General features: G+C 40.3%; 1 protein-coding gene across 1 annotated transcript in view; it reads left to right on the top strand.

The window, feature by feature from the left end:
- Window positions 1–2191: 2191 nt before the first annotated feature.
- The window catches only part of srrm4 (serine/arginine repetitive matrix 4), a 78286-nt gene continuing 57608 nt past the window's right edge, over window positions 2192–22869 (top strand). The window contains exon 1 of the mRNA XM_072433812.1: window positions 2192–2779. Within this exon, the coding sequence (XP_072289913.1) occupies window positions 2598–2779 (182 nt within the window). The 5' untranslated portion in view covers window positions 2192–2597. The remainder of the gene's footprint in view (window positions 2780–22869) is intronic.

The following is a 22869-nucleotide window of genomic DNA, read 5'->3' on the forward strand; positions in this document are numbered from 1 at the left end:
TGACCTGCAGTGGGAACGTAGCCATAGACACACAGACTGCCATTCACTCTCACATTCAATAGAATAAAACATGAAAAATACACATCACATAAAATCACATCATACAAACAGGTGAATGGGCAATGGCCTGATAAAATAGCACATATAAAATTCACTAGAATACAAATGTCACCTCTAACTATAGGTAATTACAATAAGATTATTCAAATGATAAAAAATATGAATATACAAATTATGAATATGGTAAAAATGATTACCAGTAGACGTCAGTGATTTAAAGCAAAATATCAAAAATAATATATATTATATAATATACATATTAATTTTAAAAACATTGATTTTATTATCTTTTTGTAGGTGCATTCTGTTTATGCTTGTGATTTGTTTATGGAGACTTGTCCATTAGGCTATAATTAACCACACACTCTCAAACTACTGCACCTTTCACCAGTAGAACTCGGACAATATCATTTTAGACCTCAGTTATTAGGTAGAATATAGAAAAATACCAGGCCTTTGTGTTCTACATTTGTTTATTAAAAATCCTCACACACGTGAGCTGCCCAAGAGCTCTGAGAATTTGCCAGAATGCAGGAAATTTTCCTGGGGGAGGACCCCCCAGACCACCCTTTGTATGTGTTCAATTTTCAAGCACAAAAGTCAAAATACACTCACCAGATCCTAGCTACGTCCCTGGTCATTGCACTCTTTTTTTGGTACACAAATCACATGTCGTTTCCATGTTTCAGTCACTGCACTGTGATGAAACCCATAATTAAATGATTGAAAACATAAACATGATTGTGAATCGCAAACAATCTTTATATCACATTCCACAGTGAATATTGTGTGTCCTTGTAGAATGGACTACACCAGTAATAGATCCAAAGCTCTTTATGTCCAGGACACAGCATCAGCAGCCGATGATACGCAGCATTAGAGACTGTGGAGGAAGAGAGGGAAGATGTGTGGAGTGTAGAGAAGACGGAGGAAAAGAGAGGGAGAGCGAGAGGGAGGAGGGGGTAAGAAGTTCCAGCCAGGAGGAGGTCTGTGTCGCCCACATACTCTGGCTGCTGCTCAGCGTCAGTTCTTTTGTTGTGCTGATTTGCCAAGTCTTTTGTCTGAAAAGCCCAAACTGAAGCTGTGTGTGTGAGAAACAAACTGAAGAGGAGTTTACTTAACTTACTTAATCATACAATACAAAGCAAAAACAACAAAAAACATTTTCAAATTATTATTTATATTACTGTGCAATCATCAGCCAAGTTTAGCATCTGCCAAAACTCAACATCATGGGTCGCTTGTCCTACATGTGACAGTTTGTCTTTTGTTGTCACTGTCCTAATTCAGCTGTTGGTTGTATAGAGCCTTTAAAAGTTTGTGAACAAAAACATTCTAAATTCCAGGATGGAGGCAATTGAAGGCAAAAGAAGTGGATCATGATTTGATTCCAATGGAGAAACAGGGATTAAACCTCAGAATATCAGAAAATATGAAAATCAAACCATCAAAGTGGTTTTGTCAAATGAAAACCACTTTGAACGTCAGTGATATTAAAGTCTTGTTTAAAGACATATTTTATTTTATTAGCTTTTATTTAACCAGGAAAAACCCATTGAGATCGAGACCTCTTTTTCAAGAATGACCCGGGCAAAGGGAAAAGACAGCACACAAATCATAAAAAACATCTACACAATTAAGAGACATTTAATTAAAGGATTTTTGCAAAACTTAAACATAATTTTGAGGTAAGAAATTAATACTTTTTGCTTATTTTGAAATAGGAAAGCAAACTGATATTTCTACCCTGAGAATGTTGTGTTATGAAAACTTGAAATTGATCTTGAACTTGATCTGAGCCTCCATTTTGAAATTCTAAACATTCTGATCATATAGAATTTCTGTTGTGTTGGTGCAGATTTTGCCATTATAATCAAACCCAATGACTGCGCTTGTTTCTTTCCCATATTCTACACAGTATTCTTCTACTCGATGCCTTTAGAAATGCATTACATCCTCACGTCAGTCGCCACCTCCGTCCGTGAGAGCCGCGTGCCTTTGTACTGTGTCAACATCTCCTACACTTGTGGCGCATCACAGAGTCCCTTCCCCGTGCGCCCAGCCCTCCTTTCCTTACGTCACCGACCCAGACACAAAACAAGCCTCCCTCAGCGGAGATTCTCACTCCGCTGCCACCCCCTCTCTCGTCCTCTACGCGCACACGCTCTCCATCGCGCATCCTCACCTGCTCAGAACCACGCCGATCCTTCCAGCAACTACTATCCACTATCAATTGAACTCAAAACGCCAATACTCAACAGATTTCAACTTGGCGAAACCCTCTAAAAAGTAGCAGATGCCACGGAACAAAACATGCCGATGCCCCCCTCTTTTTTACCCCACGGGACAATACTGAGACCCCATTGGGGAGGAAAGGGGGGTTTGCTTTTGTGCGTGGACTAACCGCTCTGACAACCTGCTGCCGGCGCAAGTCGGATCAAGACTCTCGCTGGACTCTTGAATTCAGTACTTGGATAGCTCCTGCCTTTCCCATGTGCGAGTGAGTCGACTGCAGGCGCGTATCAGCTTTGGCACGGATGGAGCCCGCGTGTTCGCTCGCGGTGCCTGCCCTTTTCGGGTCGGAGAAGGGAGCGTCGGGTCTGGTGGGGGAGAAGCAGCTCTTTGAGAAGTTTTGGAAAGGGGCGTTCAAGGCTGTGGCCACCCCACGACTGGAGAGCGTGATCGTGGCCAGCATCACGGCGCGCACCAGGGTCGCAGCGTGAGTATTGATGCTATTCTGTGTGAATAAGCGGCATGTTCATTTACTTGGTGTGAAATATGCTTATCTTGATGATTGTTGAAGAAAGTATTATGTGTCGTTATTGGGTGATGTTGCTTTGCTGTCAGCCGGTCTCCATTCGGATCTATCTGTTGTTATATTGTTTCCATATAGTCCAACTTTTGAATTGCTTGCTTTAAAAATATTACACTAGGGAAGAAGTGATTATTCAAATTCAAAAAAGTAAAGATTCTTTGATAATTGAATAGTCAGGGTACGTACGAGTGATAATGGGTGATAAGCTGTGATAACTCGGGAAAGGGAGAAGTTGGTCACTTTTAGTGTTGGAGCGCGCTTTTCAACCTGATCTTGTGGGACTAAAGTCACAATAAACAAGTGGCATTCATGTGCTGCTAAAATAGGTTAATCATGAGCCTGGTGTCCAATATCTATCAAAATGTTTGATTTTGGTGGTGAACATACATTCTTAACTCCTGGCTTCAAACTTGATTGGTTTAGAGAGACTATCTAGGTCACAAAGCATCTGAATCCCATAAGTGATCTTTGTTATGAAATGATTAACGCTATCTTAGTCCTCGCCCAATGCTAAAAGAAAAAAGAGTAATTGTCATATGTGCCATTTTAACTCTCCATAATTTAATGCAGCCGCAAATGTGAGGTTCACACCAACAAGATGTGAAATTGTAGTGTTCACTTAATTGTCTGCTTTAAAGGTCATGTGGCACGCTGCTTGTTACTATAACGTCACTAGTGCCATCTTTGTTTGGTGACAGCGTTTGGCATCAGATCTTTCAGCAATGGGACAACTACAGCCTGTTAAGTGTCAGAACAAAGATGCAGCAATTATAACGTGATAAGTAAAATGTCTATGACACAATAATGGTGGAGATTGCGTTTGGATACGTATTCAACATTCATTCATGAGACAAAATATTGTATTTATTACTTGTTATTACTGGTAACAAAGCCTTTTGTAATTGGGGACACATATTGTGCAAAGTATACTTTCATGAGTTTTTAAGCATGTCATCATTCATGCATTTTTAAATAATCTCGCATTTGCACATGAAGAAAATATCTGGTTTCATCTTGTACTCAGCAATTATATGAAAAAATGAAGATTCCGAGTCAAATTATTCAAATATGTTGCATTGCCACTTCTCTAAAATAAATAAACACTAAATTAAAAACACGGAAATTAAAATCCACTGCTTGCCATGTTAAAAATCCCCCTGAAGAGGCGGGGCTTATCAAAATTGAACAGGAAGTCTATGGTCCCTTTCTATTATCAAGATCAATATTGTGGTTTATAATGAACGAAATGTAAAAGGATGTAAAAAGCCTATACAAACCAGATAAATGATTTTTGAATGATTAAAAAAAAGTATTATTCTTACTCTGAGCATGGTTGCCTCGCCACAGATTTGACAGGAAAATGGCCTGGAGGCATCACTTTCTTTCCTTCGATATAGACAAGAATATTGCCATATAGTGGAATATTCTCCACTATGACAAGTTACATAGTGCTCCTTTAAGGTTACTTTACATTATGCTCTGTCCATGTCACATAAACACAAAAACACACACAAACCGTCTCATTAGTAGTAAGTTGCTGTACGATGGTGGCTCTTGCATGGCTGAACCTTGACTGCTTTTGACATCCTTTCTCAACTTTGTCTCGTGTGAAATTAGCTATGTTAATGAGGATTAGAATGAGCCATTTCACCATGCATCGGCACCAGCAGCAGATGTACACTCAACCGGATAATGTGTCTATAATGGCTCCTATTACAGCAGAACCACACGCACATTTGTTTTTCTTTTTTTTTTAGCTGGCGGACAAAGAAATACAGTACATTTTTATAATCAGCATGTAACAATTTTGCATTTCATCAGCCCATCTGAAAGCGAGGAAAAAGTACTATCTCACCATTCTTATACAGCCATGTTTTGCAATAAAGAAAGTGTCAGGAAAAGTAACATTATACTATGCATTTTTTTTTTTACATGTATTGACCTGATGAACCTATAGTGTTGTCACTGTCGAAACATGTTAAGGTTCCCACATCATATCTTACCTATTGTCTGATGAAACAGCCAAACTAAATCTGGACTAAACTGGGACTAAACCAGGACTAGGACAAGACCAAACAAATGTTAACGCACAGTTCATTCTGCTGTGGTATGAAACATTACAATATAATTCTTTTTACCGTTTAAACCAAAATGTGTTGAAATCAGACCGAAATGTCAAACAATCGAAATAGAGAAGCAATTCAATCCAGTTTAATCCTAAATCCTCAAACGCAGATGAAATGTGTCCTGTGAAGAGAAGATGGTGTGGAAATAGGTCGGACTTGGTGTGGGGCCAACTGTCTGTTTGTCTTTAGCGTTGTAGTGTGTAGACGAGGGACAGGCGGTCTCGTTCACTCTCCCTGTTCCGTGTTTTGGCTTTGTCTGGGTGACAGTGACGATGATGGCAGCATGGCAGGGGCGCGCCACAGTAAACGTCCCCATGAAGCAGCAGGAGGCAGGCTGGGGGCAATTCTTCTGGGCTAATGTCTATCTGTCCATCTTGGATTCACATTATTGGTACGGCAGTTTTGTTTGGCCTTGAATGTGGCATTATGGTTGAATATGTGGTGTAAGGATCAAGATTGAGCCATGAGATACATATTGTTTAATTTTATTGTTCATCTTTGGGCCTTTAGGGGCTGAGGCTTAAGTGGATCTATAGCTTGGGAGTTCATTGAGATGGTTGAAAGTCAAAGGACCTTATTGGCTGAAATCTAGAGGTAGTGACAAAACAAAGCAACAAAAAAGGAAATATCTTGGAGCTGTTATGTGACGAATAAAAGGTGTCCTATGCCAAACAACAAGGATGAGATGTTGTTGTTTAGTTGCTTTTAATGGCGGTTGGCAGCCAACTGAAAAGGTGTATTTACCGCCACATACTGTAGTTGTCTTCAAAGTATGTGTTTCACGCTATACCATAAAAAAAAAAAAACAAGAAACAAACAAATAAACATTATATTCCGACTTGTATTTGCCATCAATGCACTTATAATGTGGAGGATATGGACAAAAACAGTAATTATACCATACTATACCATAGGTTTATTGACAATATGCAGTTTATTCGCAAATCATTACTGAACAAAACTGAAGCAAAAATATGGACATAAAAAATACTAACCCTGAGACTTTTTATTTTATTATGTCTTGTGTGTTGTTTTGCTGTTTTGCTGTTTTGTTGCCCGTTGTTAAGTAAAATGACCATGAACTGCATGTTTTGTAACCTTTGTGAGTTCAAAGATTATTGTGCAACAGTAATCTCGTGCGTACACTGTTCATTTATATGTCCACTCTAAAAGTCTTCTGGCTTCTACCTGTGCGGCCACATTAAACATGCACAGACACATTAGAGCTGATGCATATTGTAAATAGTGAGTACCGAATAAACCCAGAAATGCATTGTTGATTTTGCTTGAGCGTAGTGCTGCACGGCGAACGCTTAGACCAATGCATGGCCCAAGGCGTCTTCCTATGCTCATTCTTTTCCCGAGTCAAGGAAACATCATTATTCACCGCAGATAACTGAAGGCTGATGCACAATGAAAGCGAAGGAGGAGGATGGGGGGGGGGGTTTGGAACAACAAGCAGTGCGGAGACAAGAGAGAAGTCACAGGGATGCCACAGGGATGTCTTTCATGTCCAATATCTCCTCGTGCTGCAGCAGTATTTTTGTGTTTGTTTTGCTCCTGTTGGGAAGCGCTGAAGGGCCAGAGCAGCCACACAGGAGTAATTACAGTTTGTTGTTCTCCTGGCTGCGTCTCTGGGTGTAAAGGAGGGGAAGGGGATTGGATGGGTGGAGCTAATAATGTGACCCTGCAAGCCGTTTGGTCCTCGTGGGGTCTCTTCATTAAAGATGCAGCCAGGTTAAGTTATGTGAGCTGGTGTTTGTGTGAAGAGCCCTGCTAGGCCTATGTGTGACGATTTTATTTTTTTATCATGAGACCAGCTGAACCCAAATTGCTGCCATCTCCGTAAATGGCGTCAATATTTTATCACAGAGAGAAATGGCAAATTTCTATTACACTTTATTTTTGCTCTTTGAAAACATTTCTATCTTCTCTTCAAGGGCTGACTTTCTTCAGATATTCTAACATCAACTATTTCTTAAGAAAAAGCTTTTATATTTTAAAAAAGCATTTTTTAATGGATGAGAAACTTTTTTGAATTTTTTGGGTCCAACCTAGTTATGTTACATAACTTTGCATTGGTGGCTTTACTAGCAAAGTTTGTATTAGACAATACGTTGTTTCACTATCAGGTTCAGTTTATGCGTTAGGATTGGGTTCAGGAACAGGTGATTTGGTTAAGGTTATGGCTTTGGGACGAGTTTGCTTAGCAGAAACGTGTGTGTGTGTGTGGAAAATGGTGATGAGAATCATAAGGAAGCGTCTTTTTTATTTTTTAAAGAGACAATGTGTGTGCAAACATATTCATGTGACAATCTCAGAATGTTGCTTTTCTTTCAGGAACTATTACCGGGAGTCATTAGTGAAGAACATCAGAGCCTGATGTTCTTCACTAATGGTTCAAAATCAGGTGCGCAATTTGGAGTTGTAATTCATTTTTATTACAAAAATGTGCCCTCTCATGGATTATTATATACTAGTTTAACTGGTTAACGCGGTATGCACACTTTAGGAGCTGGACTGACCCACTCTGATGCCATCACACATTGAAAACTTTGGATTAATTTAGTCTTTTTTATTCCTGTTGTCTCTGTAGTCACGTTATGTTTTTTAGTTTTTCTATTCTGTTTTATATTTATCCTGTATATTTAAAAAATGAAAAAACAAACAAACAATGTATCTTTAATGAAGACGTTACTCTGCTCCAGTGCATCCTAGAGATTTTGTTTTTTGGAGGCGCGAGCTTGTAGTAAAAGTGGGGTCTTGTCCATGTCAGTGGCAGATGGTTGACTACAGACAGTTCACCGGGAACAGTGGATGCGGTTGGAGGCCTGTTACCTCAGCATACGGCACTTTAACGAGGAAGAGAGGCAATGGTTTTGGAGGCGCGTGTAAACTGACAACGCCTGTGGGAATGTACAGAAGTGTAGCCAAAATAATGAGAAGACACAAACATTGCAGCTTGGTTCAAAACGGCTCCATGGTCTGATGAACTCATCTTTCCACCAAGCAATTTAACAAAACAGCATCATGAAATTAAGAACTCATTCACACTAAATGGTTTCTATTGCACAATATGTTAGCTTCCATGACTAAAAACATTACAGCTATAACCTTCCTGCAGCGTTTCCAAAAACTGGTGCAATACAGCCAAAAAGATGATGGCTACTTTGCAATGAAGAGTTTAAAATGAAGGAGGAAGTTCTATCTTTTCTCTGATGTTTGCCTGAAATTCTAGTAAAATATTGCTGAGACTTTTCAATACCACTTTTTAATAACTACACCTTCATTTGCCTCAACAAAGTATGGACAAAGACTAAATTCATAATGATCATACAGTTTATTAAGCATAATTTGCACTTAGAAACAAGTTAATTAAGGTTAGGGTAACGAATTAGAGTTAGATAATGAGTTCAGTAGTTACTAAACCTGAATCATTCTTAACAAACGATAAGTTCACAATAAATGAGTTACTGAATTTTCACTTGGGTAGAAGAGTTTTATTTGGATAGAAGTTCTTATTTTAAGATATCAGTTATTGCTTTTTGTTGCAGTTGAAGAAATAAACATGTTTAACTGATTTAAGTTACAGCTTTTGGGTCAGAGTTGTGTAAATATGTCACGTCCACTGTGGCGAGACCATAAATTAAGGATTTAAACAACATAGAGTTTTTTGCTTGTTCCTTCTGTTCAAACTAACTTGCGCAGAGTAAAGTGGTATTCATTTAAAAGGGGATAAAATCAACTCGATGAGCTTTTAATCTTGTTACAACCGTGTTTTAACATCCGTAGTATAATAAAAGTTGTATTTTGATTGATTCATGCACGTCTGAGTGATCCTGTATTGCAGGGCGCAGCCTTCATCTGCTCCCTGAAAACTGATTTCTCTGAGACACTGAGATGTGCTGGAGGCGGGGCCTGGTGTGGACGTAAACACACACTGTTTATAACACATGTTTAACTATACGCAACTACCCAATCTGAATAATCAGGAATGCCATCGCGTCTTGTGTTTAATCCAATTGTTCATTCTTCCTGTTCTCCGTGAGCTCCAGTGTCAGAACTCCTTTTCTTTTTATCATTAGTTATTTTAGATACACTGGTGCAACTTAGCAAAAACAAACTGCTCTTCTTTGAAAATAAATCCCATTATATTATGAGTCCAAATGAAAGATCCAAAGCCCGAACAAAGCCTTCTTCTCTTAAACTGCCAAAAGTGTACCACAGATTAAGCTAGCCCGTTAAAACTCTACAGAGAGAGCGGTAGATAGGCAGAGGCGGAAACGGAGAAGAATTTAGCTGTTTTCCCCTAGCCCCTATCCCCGCCCACATCCCTGTACTTAGCTGCGATTATTTGAAAAATTAAGACTTTAGTTCTAAAATGTCACGTAGCCACTTTAAAAAACAAACATGTAAATGACAATTTGTTACGGTGAAACATCACTATGAAGAGGCGGGGCTTATCTGTTCTGCAGAGTTGAACAGGAAGTAAATGAACCTGTTTCGATCATTAAACCGTTTTAGGTTAATATTGTGGTTTCCAATTTATCAAATGTAAAATAATGATCTATGTATGTTATAGTTTAATATTGCCTAATCAGGGAAAGAAAGCATATGTCTCCTTTAAGTGTTTTTTTTTTTTTCCCTTTTTTTTTCAATGCTTTAAAAATTTAATACAGAACTATTGAAGTAAAATATCTAAGACATGTGAATTTCTCATTTAATTGCCATGTTTTCATTATTCCTATATGGAAATAGTAAGAGATGTCACTTGTGTGGGCAGCACCAAATAATTCAGCAAGCATCACTTTTGGACAGAATGACATCTGTGTTTTACCATGCCATGTCGGCCTGTCTAGCCTAATCCTGTTTGGCTGTGCGATGTCATTGCACATGCCTTGACTCTGAATGTCTCATGTGTAAGATTTGAGCGCCTCTTCCTAGACAGAAGGCCTCCAAAATGGATTCCTGTTCTGTATCGATTCCTGTGTAACTAATCCATTTGAGTCAAAGCAGCATCTGAGGCTTCGGTTCGAGGTGCTCTGTCACAGCACCAAAAATACATTATATTTCAGTGCATTTCACAGACTGTTTGATTTGGCCACAATTCATGTAAATGTTTACTTTTAATTTCAAGCTACTTATGACTATACAGAGCAAATTGATTGTCAGATCACAAAAGTACTTCACAGCCATGACTAATCCTTCTTACCATCAAACACTGGACCATGACATGACGACACATATGAGACATTACAAAGATTACTTTAAAATGCTAACATTAATTCCTCAGCTGTCTCATTCTCATTCTTTATATGTTTCAGTGTTTAGCCAAGAAGGTGCAGTTCTATGTTTATCTTATCAGCCTTGTGATTAAAAAGTACAATAGGCATCAGTGCAAGTTTATGTTTTAATGTAGAGTAAGAGTAATGCTAGGTTAACATGTATCACATAATGTAGTACAAAGTGTATCATGCTGAAATAATAGAGACACTGTCTCAGGATCAAGTCTTTGTGAAAAGCCAAAGTCATTACTGGACCTCCACATAGAAGCCGGGCCGATGTGATTTATTTTACATAGGTATGTGCAGTGAATGGACAGACTTTCCTCAGGGCTCACACTGGAGTTGTAAAGGGGACGTATAGAGAGGAGCGTAAAGGAAACTGAACAGAATATATAACTGGAGGCAGACTCTGCACTAGTTCACAGCCTTTGTTCGCTGATAATCTTTGAGAAATGAAGACTAGATGTATAAAGTAGCAGTTAGTTTAAGATATAGACTGTATCAGTTGTTGTTGTTATTGTTGTTGTCGATCTCCCTATTCTCCAGATGCACCAAAACAGTTAAATCATGTTTGTTGAAAAGCTGCACACAATGAGTCAAATTGAAATAAAAGATCCACAAAATTTAAGATGGGCAAAGATAAATATTCTATTGTTATTATCCATCCATCCATTTTCTACCGCTTGTTCCCTTTCGGGGGCGCGGGTGACTTATTGTTTTCATGAATCATAACACGATTACTTGTTTTTAGTGTCAAACTTTCTTCATTTTGTGTTGAAAAAACTAGTGTGACAAAAATATTGGGTAGAGCTTCATCAAAAGTTATAATGTGTGAAATAGATAAGTATATAAAAATATATATACACACTGTAAATATATCTAAATATTTAATTAGACGTAGACTTAAATCCCACAAGCACTTAAGTGTGCTGTGGAACATCAGTGTGAGTAAACTAATGTTCTATTGATTAAACAACAGTGCTTACATTTGCTTCCAAGATTGCACATGTATATTTGATGTAACTCACCTGAAGTTGCACGGACACAGGGCTTGGCATTGATTCTATGTTCTCTGATTTATGACACTAATCACTGTATAACCTTCAGATTCTCCACAAGCACACCACTGACGTTAATCTGTTTCTTAAAGCTATTCAAGCTCTTCAATTACGCGCCTCCACTGTGGACAGAAATGTCATTCTTACAGTTTTTGAAGAGTTGTAATGTTGCATTAACTGGACTATAGCCGTGTTAAACTTTATGATGAAAGACTTCTGAATGTGATGCAACCTTTTCGTTTTGAAGCCTTGGTTCCAAAAACTGGATAAGTTATAAACCACCGTTATCAATGAACTGACATTATGACCACACACTATTTCCTGACCAGCCAGTTCCTCCTACATTCTGTTCAAAAGCAGAAGAGTCTGGAATCAGGCCATAAAGGGCGTCAACAAACCCTTCCAAACTCGGGACGGTCCAATCACAGCTGCTAATTTTCAGCACAAGTCTCTCAAATGTGTTAAGATAAGATAAGATAACCAGTCCTCTTGAATATTCTCGTATGATTGAGAACAAAATGTTGATTTACTTGAGAACATTTAATTGAGAAAAAAATGTTGATTTTAATCTTGATTTACCTCAGATACATAAGAGTTTAGTTGCATAAGATCCATTTGTTTTATTTCAGTGACACATGTGAGAAAAAGGAGCTCTTTGATCGATCATTTAGAAAATCTAATTTTTCTCACCTCAAATTAAAGGGTCTAGTGCTTCACTTATTCACGCTGCAGAAATATTTTTTTTTAGTCTGTGTGCTATTTATTTACTTATTTCCTTGTAAACCATTGGTTGTCCATTTACAAGGATATGATTTCAGATCAAAATATTAGTAAAATATCATCAAAGTGATAATGTCGGGTCAGGTGATCAGGTAAGTCATTTATTAGTCACATTTTTCCATTGAAGAATTATATTTCAAAACACACTTTATTTATTTAGAAAGTAGTAGAAGGTTTTAATTGGCTTGTGTTCACCTGGCTTACGCCACATCGATATGAGAGTTCTACATGAATCAATCTGTGAAAGCAGTCAGGAAAAGGAGGGACATTAAGCAAAATATTTCAAGCTGATTGGGTGAAATGTCATTTAGTGCCCGCCTACCGTAAATTGTATTTTACAACAATGACTCATAATAAGATCAGATAAAATAAGATATTACTTTATTGTCCCACATGGGGAAATTTCATTGTTGCAACGCAGGTAGATACAGAGGTAGATACAGAAGAAAAGAACAGATCACTTATAAGAAGTTTGAAAAACACTTTCAGTAGAAGATCTCCTATAAACAAAAACTCCCATAGACAAAACCTCCCATTACCCAACAAGTGACGGAGGGGAAAAAAAACAACAAAGATAAAAATAAAAATAATGACATATCCAAAGTGGATAGGACAACATATGTCACTCATGGATCTCTTAAATATCACTATTGTTCCCATTGGATCATATGAGATGCACTGAGAAGTGAATAATGTAGGCGATGTTTTTTGAACCAAATCGATAACTTATGTGGAGTGTTGTCCACAACAACAGCAAGTAGGTTTTCCTGATACACTTTAGATGCAAGCATGTTCCTCCTTCATATTCAATAACCACATTTCTTGGCTACCGAAGACCATTTGAGGACATGAAAGTCATTATTACCGCTTCGCAGCAGAAATCCCCAGCTTTACAGCCATCTTCAGTTTGGTCATATATAAGAGCCACATGGAGACACGACAATAACGACTCAGCAGCCACTGAAGTTCTTTAACCACGAGTGGAGAAATGATAAATCGTCCAAAAATGCACAATGCGCTTCCCGCTGCTCTGTCTGTATTTCGGCTAAAACAGAATCAATTGCAGCTGCAACACGGTTTTCCTCTCGCATTGTCATCTTTGTTTTGGTTGTTTCACACGCAACTTTCTGTCGTCATTCTCGACAACCCGCCTCAACCGACCCTGCAGCCATGTGATCGGCCCGCCTCACCAGGAGCCTAACAATAATAATAATAAATATAGCCGCAAGCGGCAATGATCGGCCCTCGCTACGCCGCCGCCACGCCGCAAGAGGAGGGGGCGCTAACACGCCCCAATTGTCCTTTTATTACGCCTACTGCTGAATCTGTGACGCTGTCACATCTTCTACCCTTTATTTTACCATCAAAAAGCAATTTTATTTTTAATTCTTGGCAAAATGTGCGGCTTTGCCGCACAGACACCGTGACTCTTTGAATAAAAATGTGGATAACTTTTGATGGTCCACCCCTGAAGATGAGTCTCACCAAATTTCAGGTTAATATGTCTAACGCCCTAAGAGGAGTTTGTGAAAGTCTAAAGTGTAAACATGTTCTGGCGATTTCCCCATTGGAATAACATGGAAGGTTTCGGTCATCGTTACGGCAACGCCATAACAATTATGACATGCCTCTCATTGACTTTTTTGATGGGGATGCCAAAATTGAGTTGTGTGTCAAATTTCATATAATTTCGCAAAACTAAATATTTAACCTCCATATAAAATCTGTAGGGGGCGCTGTGGCTCCAAATTAATTTATTTCACTTCAAGTAGGTTTAGGGCAAAGAGTTTAACAACTGATTCTAATTTGACGCACAGAGACCATGACAGGTATCAATGTAATTTGGATAACTTTTGATGTCCCACTCCTCAGTAGCATTTTCACCAAATTTCAGCTTTTTAGGGCCAACGCCCTGGGAGGAGTTCGTAAAAGTACGACGTTTGGAAAAACTCCGAAGTCATGTTTAGCCATTTTTGAAGCAATATGGCCGACATTTGGTTGGGCGGACGGCGTTGCCGTAGTAATATTTTTTACTTCTCTTGTCACCATCTACCTCTGCGCCAAATTTCATGATTCTACGATCAGATTTTTTTTGGGTCATTTCCATCTCTCAATGCATTTTTGGTGCATTTGGGGGCGCTGACTCGCCAATTTTTTTTATTTTAGAAAAGGGAAATAGCCAGAATGTAGAGAGGCACGATTTTTAGAGGTATGCAAATTTTTGTGACTTTTCGTCAATGTTCACTGGGTGAAAAATAGGGGGGTTGGTCCCGAGAAGAAGAAAGAAAGAATAATATTCCGATGCGAAAACAATGTTTCCCATTTTTCAAATATCATAAACTATACATTTTCGGAAAACGCTCGCGCTTTCCTACCTCATGGTGTGGGTCCCTGGTCACTGACGGGTACTTTCGTTAATTTTGAGTGGGCTCCGCCCACTTTGTGTTTTTGGCCCTCTATACAGTAATAATGTTCAATTTTTGCATTACATGCTTATATGCACGGAACATGCAAGAGATGGGGAACGTATTCGTGAGGTACTTAGCGCAAATGAGTGCTTTATATGGGGATGACGACCGCTTCGCGGTCGTCATCCCAATGTAAGGTGCTCGTTTAGTGCGCACTTTTGCACGGGCTTCGCCCGTTTACAACGGTAATGTTCCATTTTCCTACTACTAATTAGTATGCACGGGGCGTGCATGAGTGAAGGAGTGCGTTAGTGAGTGTTTGGAAGTGGGCGAGCGCTTCGCGCTCGATTTCGTGCGCACTACGTGCGCACTTTCGCAGCCGTGCTTCGCACGGCCTTACGAGATTAATAGGCCTCTCGCCAGCTTGTGGCGCTCGGGCCTAAATATAGCCGCAAGCGGCAATGATCGGCCCTCGCCACGCCGCCGCCACGCCGCAAGAGGAGGGGGCGCTAACGCGCCCCAATTGTCTTTTTATTGCGCCTACTGCTGAATCTGTGACGCTTCTCCCCTTTGTTTTACCATCAAAAAGCAATTTTATTTTGAATTCTTGGCACAATGTGCGGCTTTGCCGCACAGACACCGTGACTCTTTGAATAAAAATGTGGATCACTTTTGACGGTCCACCCCTGAAGATGAGTCTCACCAAATTTCAGGTTAATAGGGCTAACGCCCTAAGAGGAGTTTGTGAAAGTATAAAGTGTAAACATGTTCTGGCGATTTCCCCATTGGAATAACATGGAAGGTTTCGGTCATCGTTACGGCAACGCCATAACAATTATGACATGGCTCTCATTGACTTTTTTGATGGGTATGCTAAAATTGAGTTGTGTGTCAAATTTCATATAATTTCGCAAAACTAAACATTTAATCTCCATATAAAATCTGTAGGGGGCGCTGTGGCGCCAAATGAATTTATTTCACTTCAAGTAGGTTTAGGGCAAAGAGTTTAACAACTGATTCTAATTTGACGCAATTCGGACTTTATCTGCGCAAACGGCAGAAATTTTAAATATGGGAGATTTCTGAAATTCTAGCTACAGTTTGCGACTTTGCCGCACAGAGACCGTGAGAGGTATCAATGTAATTTGGATAACTTTTGATGTCCCACTCCTCAGTAGCATTTTCACCAAATTTCAGCTTTTTAGGGCCAACGCCCTGGGAGGAGTTCGTAAAAGTACGACGTTTGGAAAAACTCCAAAATCATGTTTAGCCATTTTTGAAGCAATATGGCCGACATTTGGTTGGGCGGACGGCGTTGCCGTAATAATATTTTTTACTTCTCTTGTCACCATCTACCTCTGCGCCAAATTTCATGATTCTACGATCAGATTTTTTTTGGGTCATTTCCCATCTCTCAATGCATTTTTGGTACATTTGGGGGCGCTGACGCGCCAATTTTTTTTATTTTAGAAAAGGGAAATAGCCAGAATGTAGAGAGGCACGATTTTTAGAGGTGTGCAAATTTTTGTGACTTTTCGTCAATGTTCACTGGGTGAAAAATAGGGGGGTTGGTCCCGAGAAGAAGAAAGAAAGAATAATATTCCGATGCGAAAACAATGTTTCCCATTTTTCAAATATCATAAACTATACATTTTCGGAAAACGCTCGCGCTTTCCTACCTCATGGTGTGGGTCCCTGGTCACTGACGGGTACTTTCGTTAATTTTGAGTGGGCTCCGCCCACTTTGTGTTTTTGGCCCTCTATACAGTAATAATGTTCAATTTTTGCATTACATGCTTATATGCACGGAACATGCAAGAGATGGGGAACGTATTCGTGAGGTACTTAGCGCAAATGAGTGCTTTATATGGGGATGACGACCGCTTCGCGGTCGTCATCCCAATGTAAGGTGCTCGTTTAGTGCGCACTTTTGCACGGGCTTCGCCCGTTTACAACGGTAATGTTCCATTTTCCTACTACTAATTAGTATGCACGGGGCGTGCATGAGTGAAGGAGTGCGTTAGTGAGTGTTTGGAAGTGGGCGAGCGCTTCGCGCTCGATTTCGTGCGCACTACGTGCGCACTTTCGCAGCCGTGCTTCGCACGGCCTTACGAGATTAATAGGCCTCTCGCCAGCTTGTGGCGCTCGGGCCTAAATATAGCCGCAAGCGGCAATGATCGGCCCTCGCCACGCCGCCGCCACGCCGCAAGAGGAGGGGGCGCTAACGCGCCCCAATTGTCCTTTTATTGCGCCTACTGCTGAATCTGTGACGCTGTCACATCTTCTCCCCTTTGTTTTACCATCAAAAAGCAATTTTATTTTGAATTCTTGGCACAATGTGCGGCTTTGCCGCACAGACACCGTGACTCTTTGAATAAAAATGTGGATCACTTTTGACGGTCCACCCCTGAAGATGAGTCTCACCAAATTTCAGGTTAATAGGGCTAACGCCCTAAGAGGAGTTTGTGAAAGTATAAAGTGTAAACATGTTCTGGCGATTTCCCCATTGGAATAACATGGAAGGTTTCGGTCATCGTTACGGCAACGCCATAACAATTATGACATGGCTCTCATTGACTTTTTTGATGGGGATGCTAAAATTGAGTTGTGTGTCAAATTTCATATAATTTCGCAAAACTAAACATTTAATCTCCATATAAAATCTGTAGGGGGCGCTGTGGCGCCAAATGAATTTATTTCACTTCAAGTAGGTTTAGGGCAAAGAGTTTAACAACTGATTCTAATTTGACGCAATTCGGACTTTATCTGCGCAAACGGCAGAAATTTTAAATATGGGAGATTTCTGAAATTCTAGCTACAGTTTGCGACTTTGCCGCACAGAGACCGTGAGAGGTATCAATGTAATTTGGATAACTTTTGATGTCCCACTCCTCAGTAGCATTTTCACCAAATTTCAGCTTTTTAGGGCCAACGCCCTGGGAGGAGTTCGTAAAAGTACGACGTTTGGAAAAACTCCAAAATCATGTTTAGCCATTTTTGAAGCAATATGGCCGACATTTGGTTGGGCGGACGGCGTTGCCGTAATAATATTTTTTACTTCTCTTGTCACCATCTACCTCTGCGCCAAATTTCATGATTCTACGATCAGATTTTTTTTGGGTCATTTCCCATCTCTCAATGCATTTTTGGTACATTTGGGGGCGCTGACGCGCCAATTTTTTTTATTTTAGAAAAGGGAAATAGCCAGAATGTAGAGAGGCACGATTTTTAGAGGTGTGCAAATTTTTGTGACTTTTCGTCAATGTTCACTGGGTGAAAAATAGGGGGGTTGGTCCCGAGAAGAAGAAGAAGAAGAAGAAGAAGAATATTCCGATGCGAAAACAATGTTTCCCATTTTTCAAATATCATAAACTATACATTTTCGGAAAGCGCTCGCGCTTTCCTACCTCATGGTGTGGGTCCCTGGTCACTGACGGTACTTTCGTTAATTTTGAGTGGGCTCCGCCCACTTTGTGTTTTTGGCCCTCTATACAGTAATAATGTTCAATTTTTGCATTACATGCTTATATGCACGGAACATGCAAGAGATGGGGAACGTATTCGTGAGCTACTTAGGGCAAATGAGTGCTTTATATGGGGATGACGACCGCGAAGCGGTCGTCATCCCGATGTAAAGTGCTCGTTTAGTGCGCACTTTTGCACGGGCTTCGCCCGTTTACAACGGTAATGTTCCATTTTCCTGCTATTAATTAGTATGCACGGGGCGTGCGTGAGTGAAGGAGTGCGTTAGTGAGTGTTTGGAAGTGGGCGAGCGCTTCGCGCTCGATTTCGTGCGCACTACGTGCGCACTTTCGCAGCCGTGCTTCGCACGGCCTTACGAGATTAATAGGCCTCTCGCCAGCTTGTGGCGCTCGGGCCTAATTAAAGCCGCAAGCGGCATCCAACGGCCCTCGCGGGCCGCCGGCCTTCCGACTCTGCTCTCTGCATTTTACAGAGATGGCGCTAACGCAATTGTCTAAGAACTAAGACAGTGACACATTGGACATGTACAATCCTGTGCTTAACCAGTGCAAATGAACACAAATGTCGGTCAAATATGCAGCTCCAGCGCACAGAGACCGTGACACTTGGAATATAAATATGGATAACTTTTGATGCTCCGCTTGTGTAGATTATTTTCCCAAAATATGAGCTTGATCGAGCTATTGCCCACAGAGGAGTTCATTAAAGTGTGAAGCATAAATGTGAACATTTCAAGGATTTGGCGTTTTTTCCCATTTGTGACATATATTTGCGGCTCTACCGCACAGAGACCCTAGTACTTAAAATCAAAATATGGATAACTTTAGATGACCCACTTGTCCAGAGAACGTACGCCGATTTTGAAGTTGGTGGGCAAAACGCCCTAGGAGGAGTTCGTCAAAGTTTGACGTGAACAAAATGGCTAACACAGCGTGTTTTCATTTTCAAAGGAAGATGGCGGCCATAGGGTAAGTCTGGGGGCGTGGCCACAATTTTTTTTTGTTTGTCCTCACGAGAGGAATGCGTGTCCCGAATTTCGTAGCTTTACGTCAAAGTCGACCTCGGGGCGTCTCCCATAGGCGCAATGTATTTTGACTTTTGTCGGTGGCGCTGTCGCGCCATTTTTTAACGAAAAAAAAAATGGCCCAGAAAAAATCAACTTCTTCGCCGATTCTGAATTTTGGGCAAAGTTTGGTGAGTTTTTGAGCATGTTCAGGGGGTCAAATTAGAGTTCAAAGCGATGAAGAACAAGAAAAATAATAATAATATTTTTAGCAAAAACAATATAGCCGTTTCCACTATAACAACAAATTATACATCGTTTGAAAGCTCTAAGCCTTCCCGATGCCGCCATGGGGTGGAATCATCATTACGAGCGCTTACGCGCTCGTCACTCCCTATTCCGTCGGGATGCCCCGCCCACTCCCCATAGACTTCCATTGATTTGAGCAGATACAAGCATGGCCCATGCCTGCGGCATGGATTCTCGCATACGGGACAATGCCAGGAGGGTTTTTGAAGGAATGCAGCGCTTTGCGCTGCTGTTGTCAACAATTAGTGAATGGGCTACGCCCATTCACTAATTGTTGACTATTTCTGTCATAGCAGGAGTAAGTATGCATGATCCATGCCTTCGGCATGGGCTAGTTCACTGTACTTGCCAGGGGCGACGGGGCACCAAAACTAAACATTCAACCTCCATATAAAATCTGTAGGGGGCGCTGTGGCGCCAAATAAATTTATTTCACTTCAAGTAGGTTTAGGGCAAAGAGTTTAACAACTGATTCTAATTTGACGCAATTCGGACTTTATCTGCGCAAACGGCAGAAATTTTACATATGGGAGATTTCTGAAATTCTAGCTACAGTTTGCGGCTTCGCCGCACAGAGACCGTGAGAGGTATCAATGTAATTTGGATAACTTTTGATGTCCCACTCCTCAGTAGCATTTTCACCAAATTTCAGCTTTTTAGGGCCAACGCCCTGGGAGGAGTTCGTAAAAGTACGACGTTTGGAAAAACTCCGAAGTCATGTTTAGCCATTTTTGAAGCAATATGGCCGACATTTGGTTGGGCAGACGGCGTTGCCGTAATAATATTTTTTACTTCTCTTGTCACCATCTACCTCTGCGCCAAATTTCATGATTCTACGATCAGATTTTTTTTGGGTCATTTCCCATCCCTCAATGCATTTTTGGTACATTTGGGGGCGCTGACGCGCCAATTTTTTTCATTTTAGAAATGGGAAATAGCCAGAATGTAGAGAGGCACGATTTTTAGAGGTGTGCAAATTTTTGTGACTTTTCGTCAATGTTCACTGGGTGAAAAATGAAAGATGGGGATGTAACAGGGGGTAGAAGAGTAGGCAATGGGGTAGAGGAGGCTAGGGGTAGGGGAGGTCATAGGCTTGGGTGAAGAGGTATGTTTTTTGGCGGGATTTGAATGTTGTGAGTGAGGGAGAGTGGCGGACAGGTTGGGGGAGGGAGTTCCAGGTTCGGGGTGCTGTTCGGGAGAATGCTCTGTCGCCAAAAGTTTTGAGTCGGGATGTTGGTGCAGTCAGGGTGAGAGAGGAGGAGGATCGGAGAGCTCGGGAGGGGCGGTGGGGGTTGAGGAGGTCAGACAGGTAGGGGGGGGCAAGGTGGTGAAGAGCTTTGAAGGTGAGGAGGAGTATTGGAGTATTTTAAAGTTTATGCGCTGCTTGATGGGGAGCCAATGGAGAGAGCGGAGAACGGGAGTGAACAAGACGGAGTTTGTTAAATCACAAACATTGTGAGAATTTGTCTTGCTGGCGAGGTTAGACCTGTGTTAGCTCAAAACTACTGATGCTATTTAGCAGTTAAAAAACAATCATTTCTCATTATTGAGCCATTTTAGATAAATATTGAGATGTAAAACAAACAAAATGTATGATAATGATCCATATTGGGGGAAAAAAGGTTGCTAAATACCAGATGGATGCAGAAAATCTCATTCCTTCCATTTTTATTTTATTTTATAACAGCAGTGCAGACCGTTTTGCCATACAATACCAACCATTCCCAAAACAAACAGCCAAACCCAGTCATTTGAATATTGTCATATTATGAGTTGAATGAAGACGTCCAATCAGCGTCAGTAAAACATAGCTCAGCCGTGTACACTGTTGTAATGTGGGGATACATGTTCTGCTCCAATGACAGAGATTGTAGACTGAGTTTGTTGAGATGGCATTTTTACACTTTCTGCGATAATGAAAGCAAAAGATACATGGCTTCGTTTGGTGATACTGTCATGTCGGCAATTTGAAATGAGTTTGTGTATCTGCACCTGCTCACTCGAAAAATGAGGTGCAGTGACATTTACAGGCTCTTGGTATTTGAAACAATTAACGCTGAAAATAGTGTTTACAATCCGTGTTCTGCAAAAGTTTGTAGAATGCATCAGTGGACAACAGAGTAAAATGGGGGGAATTATCGTCCCTGACAGTAATTCAAAGACAGCCTACCAAGGCCAATGTCTTTGTGAATTTGTTATGTGAGAAATGAAAGTGACATGTTTTGAAATTTCTCCGTTGTAAGATGAGATTCGAGCTGTAGATGGTCAAATAAATAACCTAAGTACTTAAGCGTTATTATTATGCTTTTTTTAGTTGTTGCAGCTTTTCTTTTAACACTACTGGACGAGTGAGGGATTACACCACCTTTTTTTTAACAATACTACTTTATTTTTCTACTTTATTGTGTCAGTGGCATGAAGTAGTTTCTATTCTACACACCGCAATATTTTCTAGAGCAAAACATCACGCTTCCAAATGAGTTATCGTGACAGGAGTAACGTTTCTTGAGGAGTGACCGAGCCTCGGGAGGACAACATGGCGGTCAATTCAAGTCAATGGCGTGTGCTCATTGGCGCCAAAAAAAAATCTCTTTCTTCCGCATTACTTCCTGGTTGTGGAGCTAGCTCTGGGTCTTTCTCCATGATGCTTTGCGTGCACGCCAACAGCACATTAACATACACTGGTCACCGTGACTTCAAAATATGTCATTTTGAGGATTAAATGGTGAAAGAATGAAATTCCTTCTATTTTATTTTTATACTAAAAACAATTGAGCACTGTCCGTAATTTCACAGGCCGAACTCTTTGAATGTCACGACCATGAGGCTGCTGATGTAATGTAATCTGTAATATGAATTCTCTACTGAAATCAGTCGGTTCATCTCCTCATTTCTCAAATTCATTGTTGTGTTTTTGATGAAAATTCCACTCCTGTGTCAAGTTACTAGTCTTATCATTTTTGGCAATAATAATTTTACATACATGCTACGACACAAGCCTTCAGCAAATAAAACAAAGCAAATATGTCCAAAAAAGCGCCCAAATTGTTTTTCTTCTAATAAGACTGATAATGCACAAATGCTATACACTTTTTTACATTTCAGGTAAAAAAGTGTATAGCATTTGTGCATTATCAGTCTTATCAGTCTCTGTTTTGTTGATACTAAAATAAACATGTATTTTCAAAAGTTTTTATACCAAATAGAGGCTGCACAGAAGGTTGATGGCTTTGTATTTGAAGATTTGCCACTGAAATTCAGGACTTTTCTGAGGAAACATTCTGTAATTAACACAATTTACATTTACTCTTGCCCAAGACGCAGACATCATTTTTCATCCGCCACAGCCGCCAGGGCATCCAATTCCAACAGAACTGGCCACACTGCTGCTAGACATTAAACAAATGTGATGAGCTTGGGAGTTTAACTTTTTTTATGGAATATTGAAAACGTTGGTCTGACGTTTATATGACGCCAAAGCTTTGTGTGGAAACAAAAGGCCTCTCTCCCGCTTTTTGTGTCGCATAACAATCAAAACTACT

Source organism: Eucyclogobius newberryi, unplaced genomic scaffold (assembly GCF_026437365.1).
Source record: "Eucyclogobius newberryi isolate DKJ021-1_F unplaced genomic scaffold, fEucNew1.0.hap1 SCAF_6, whole genome shotgun sequence".
Classification (NCBI taxonomy): Eukaryota; Metazoa; Chordata; class Actinopteri; order Gobiiformes; family Gobiidae; genus Eucyclogobius; species Eucyclogobius newberryi.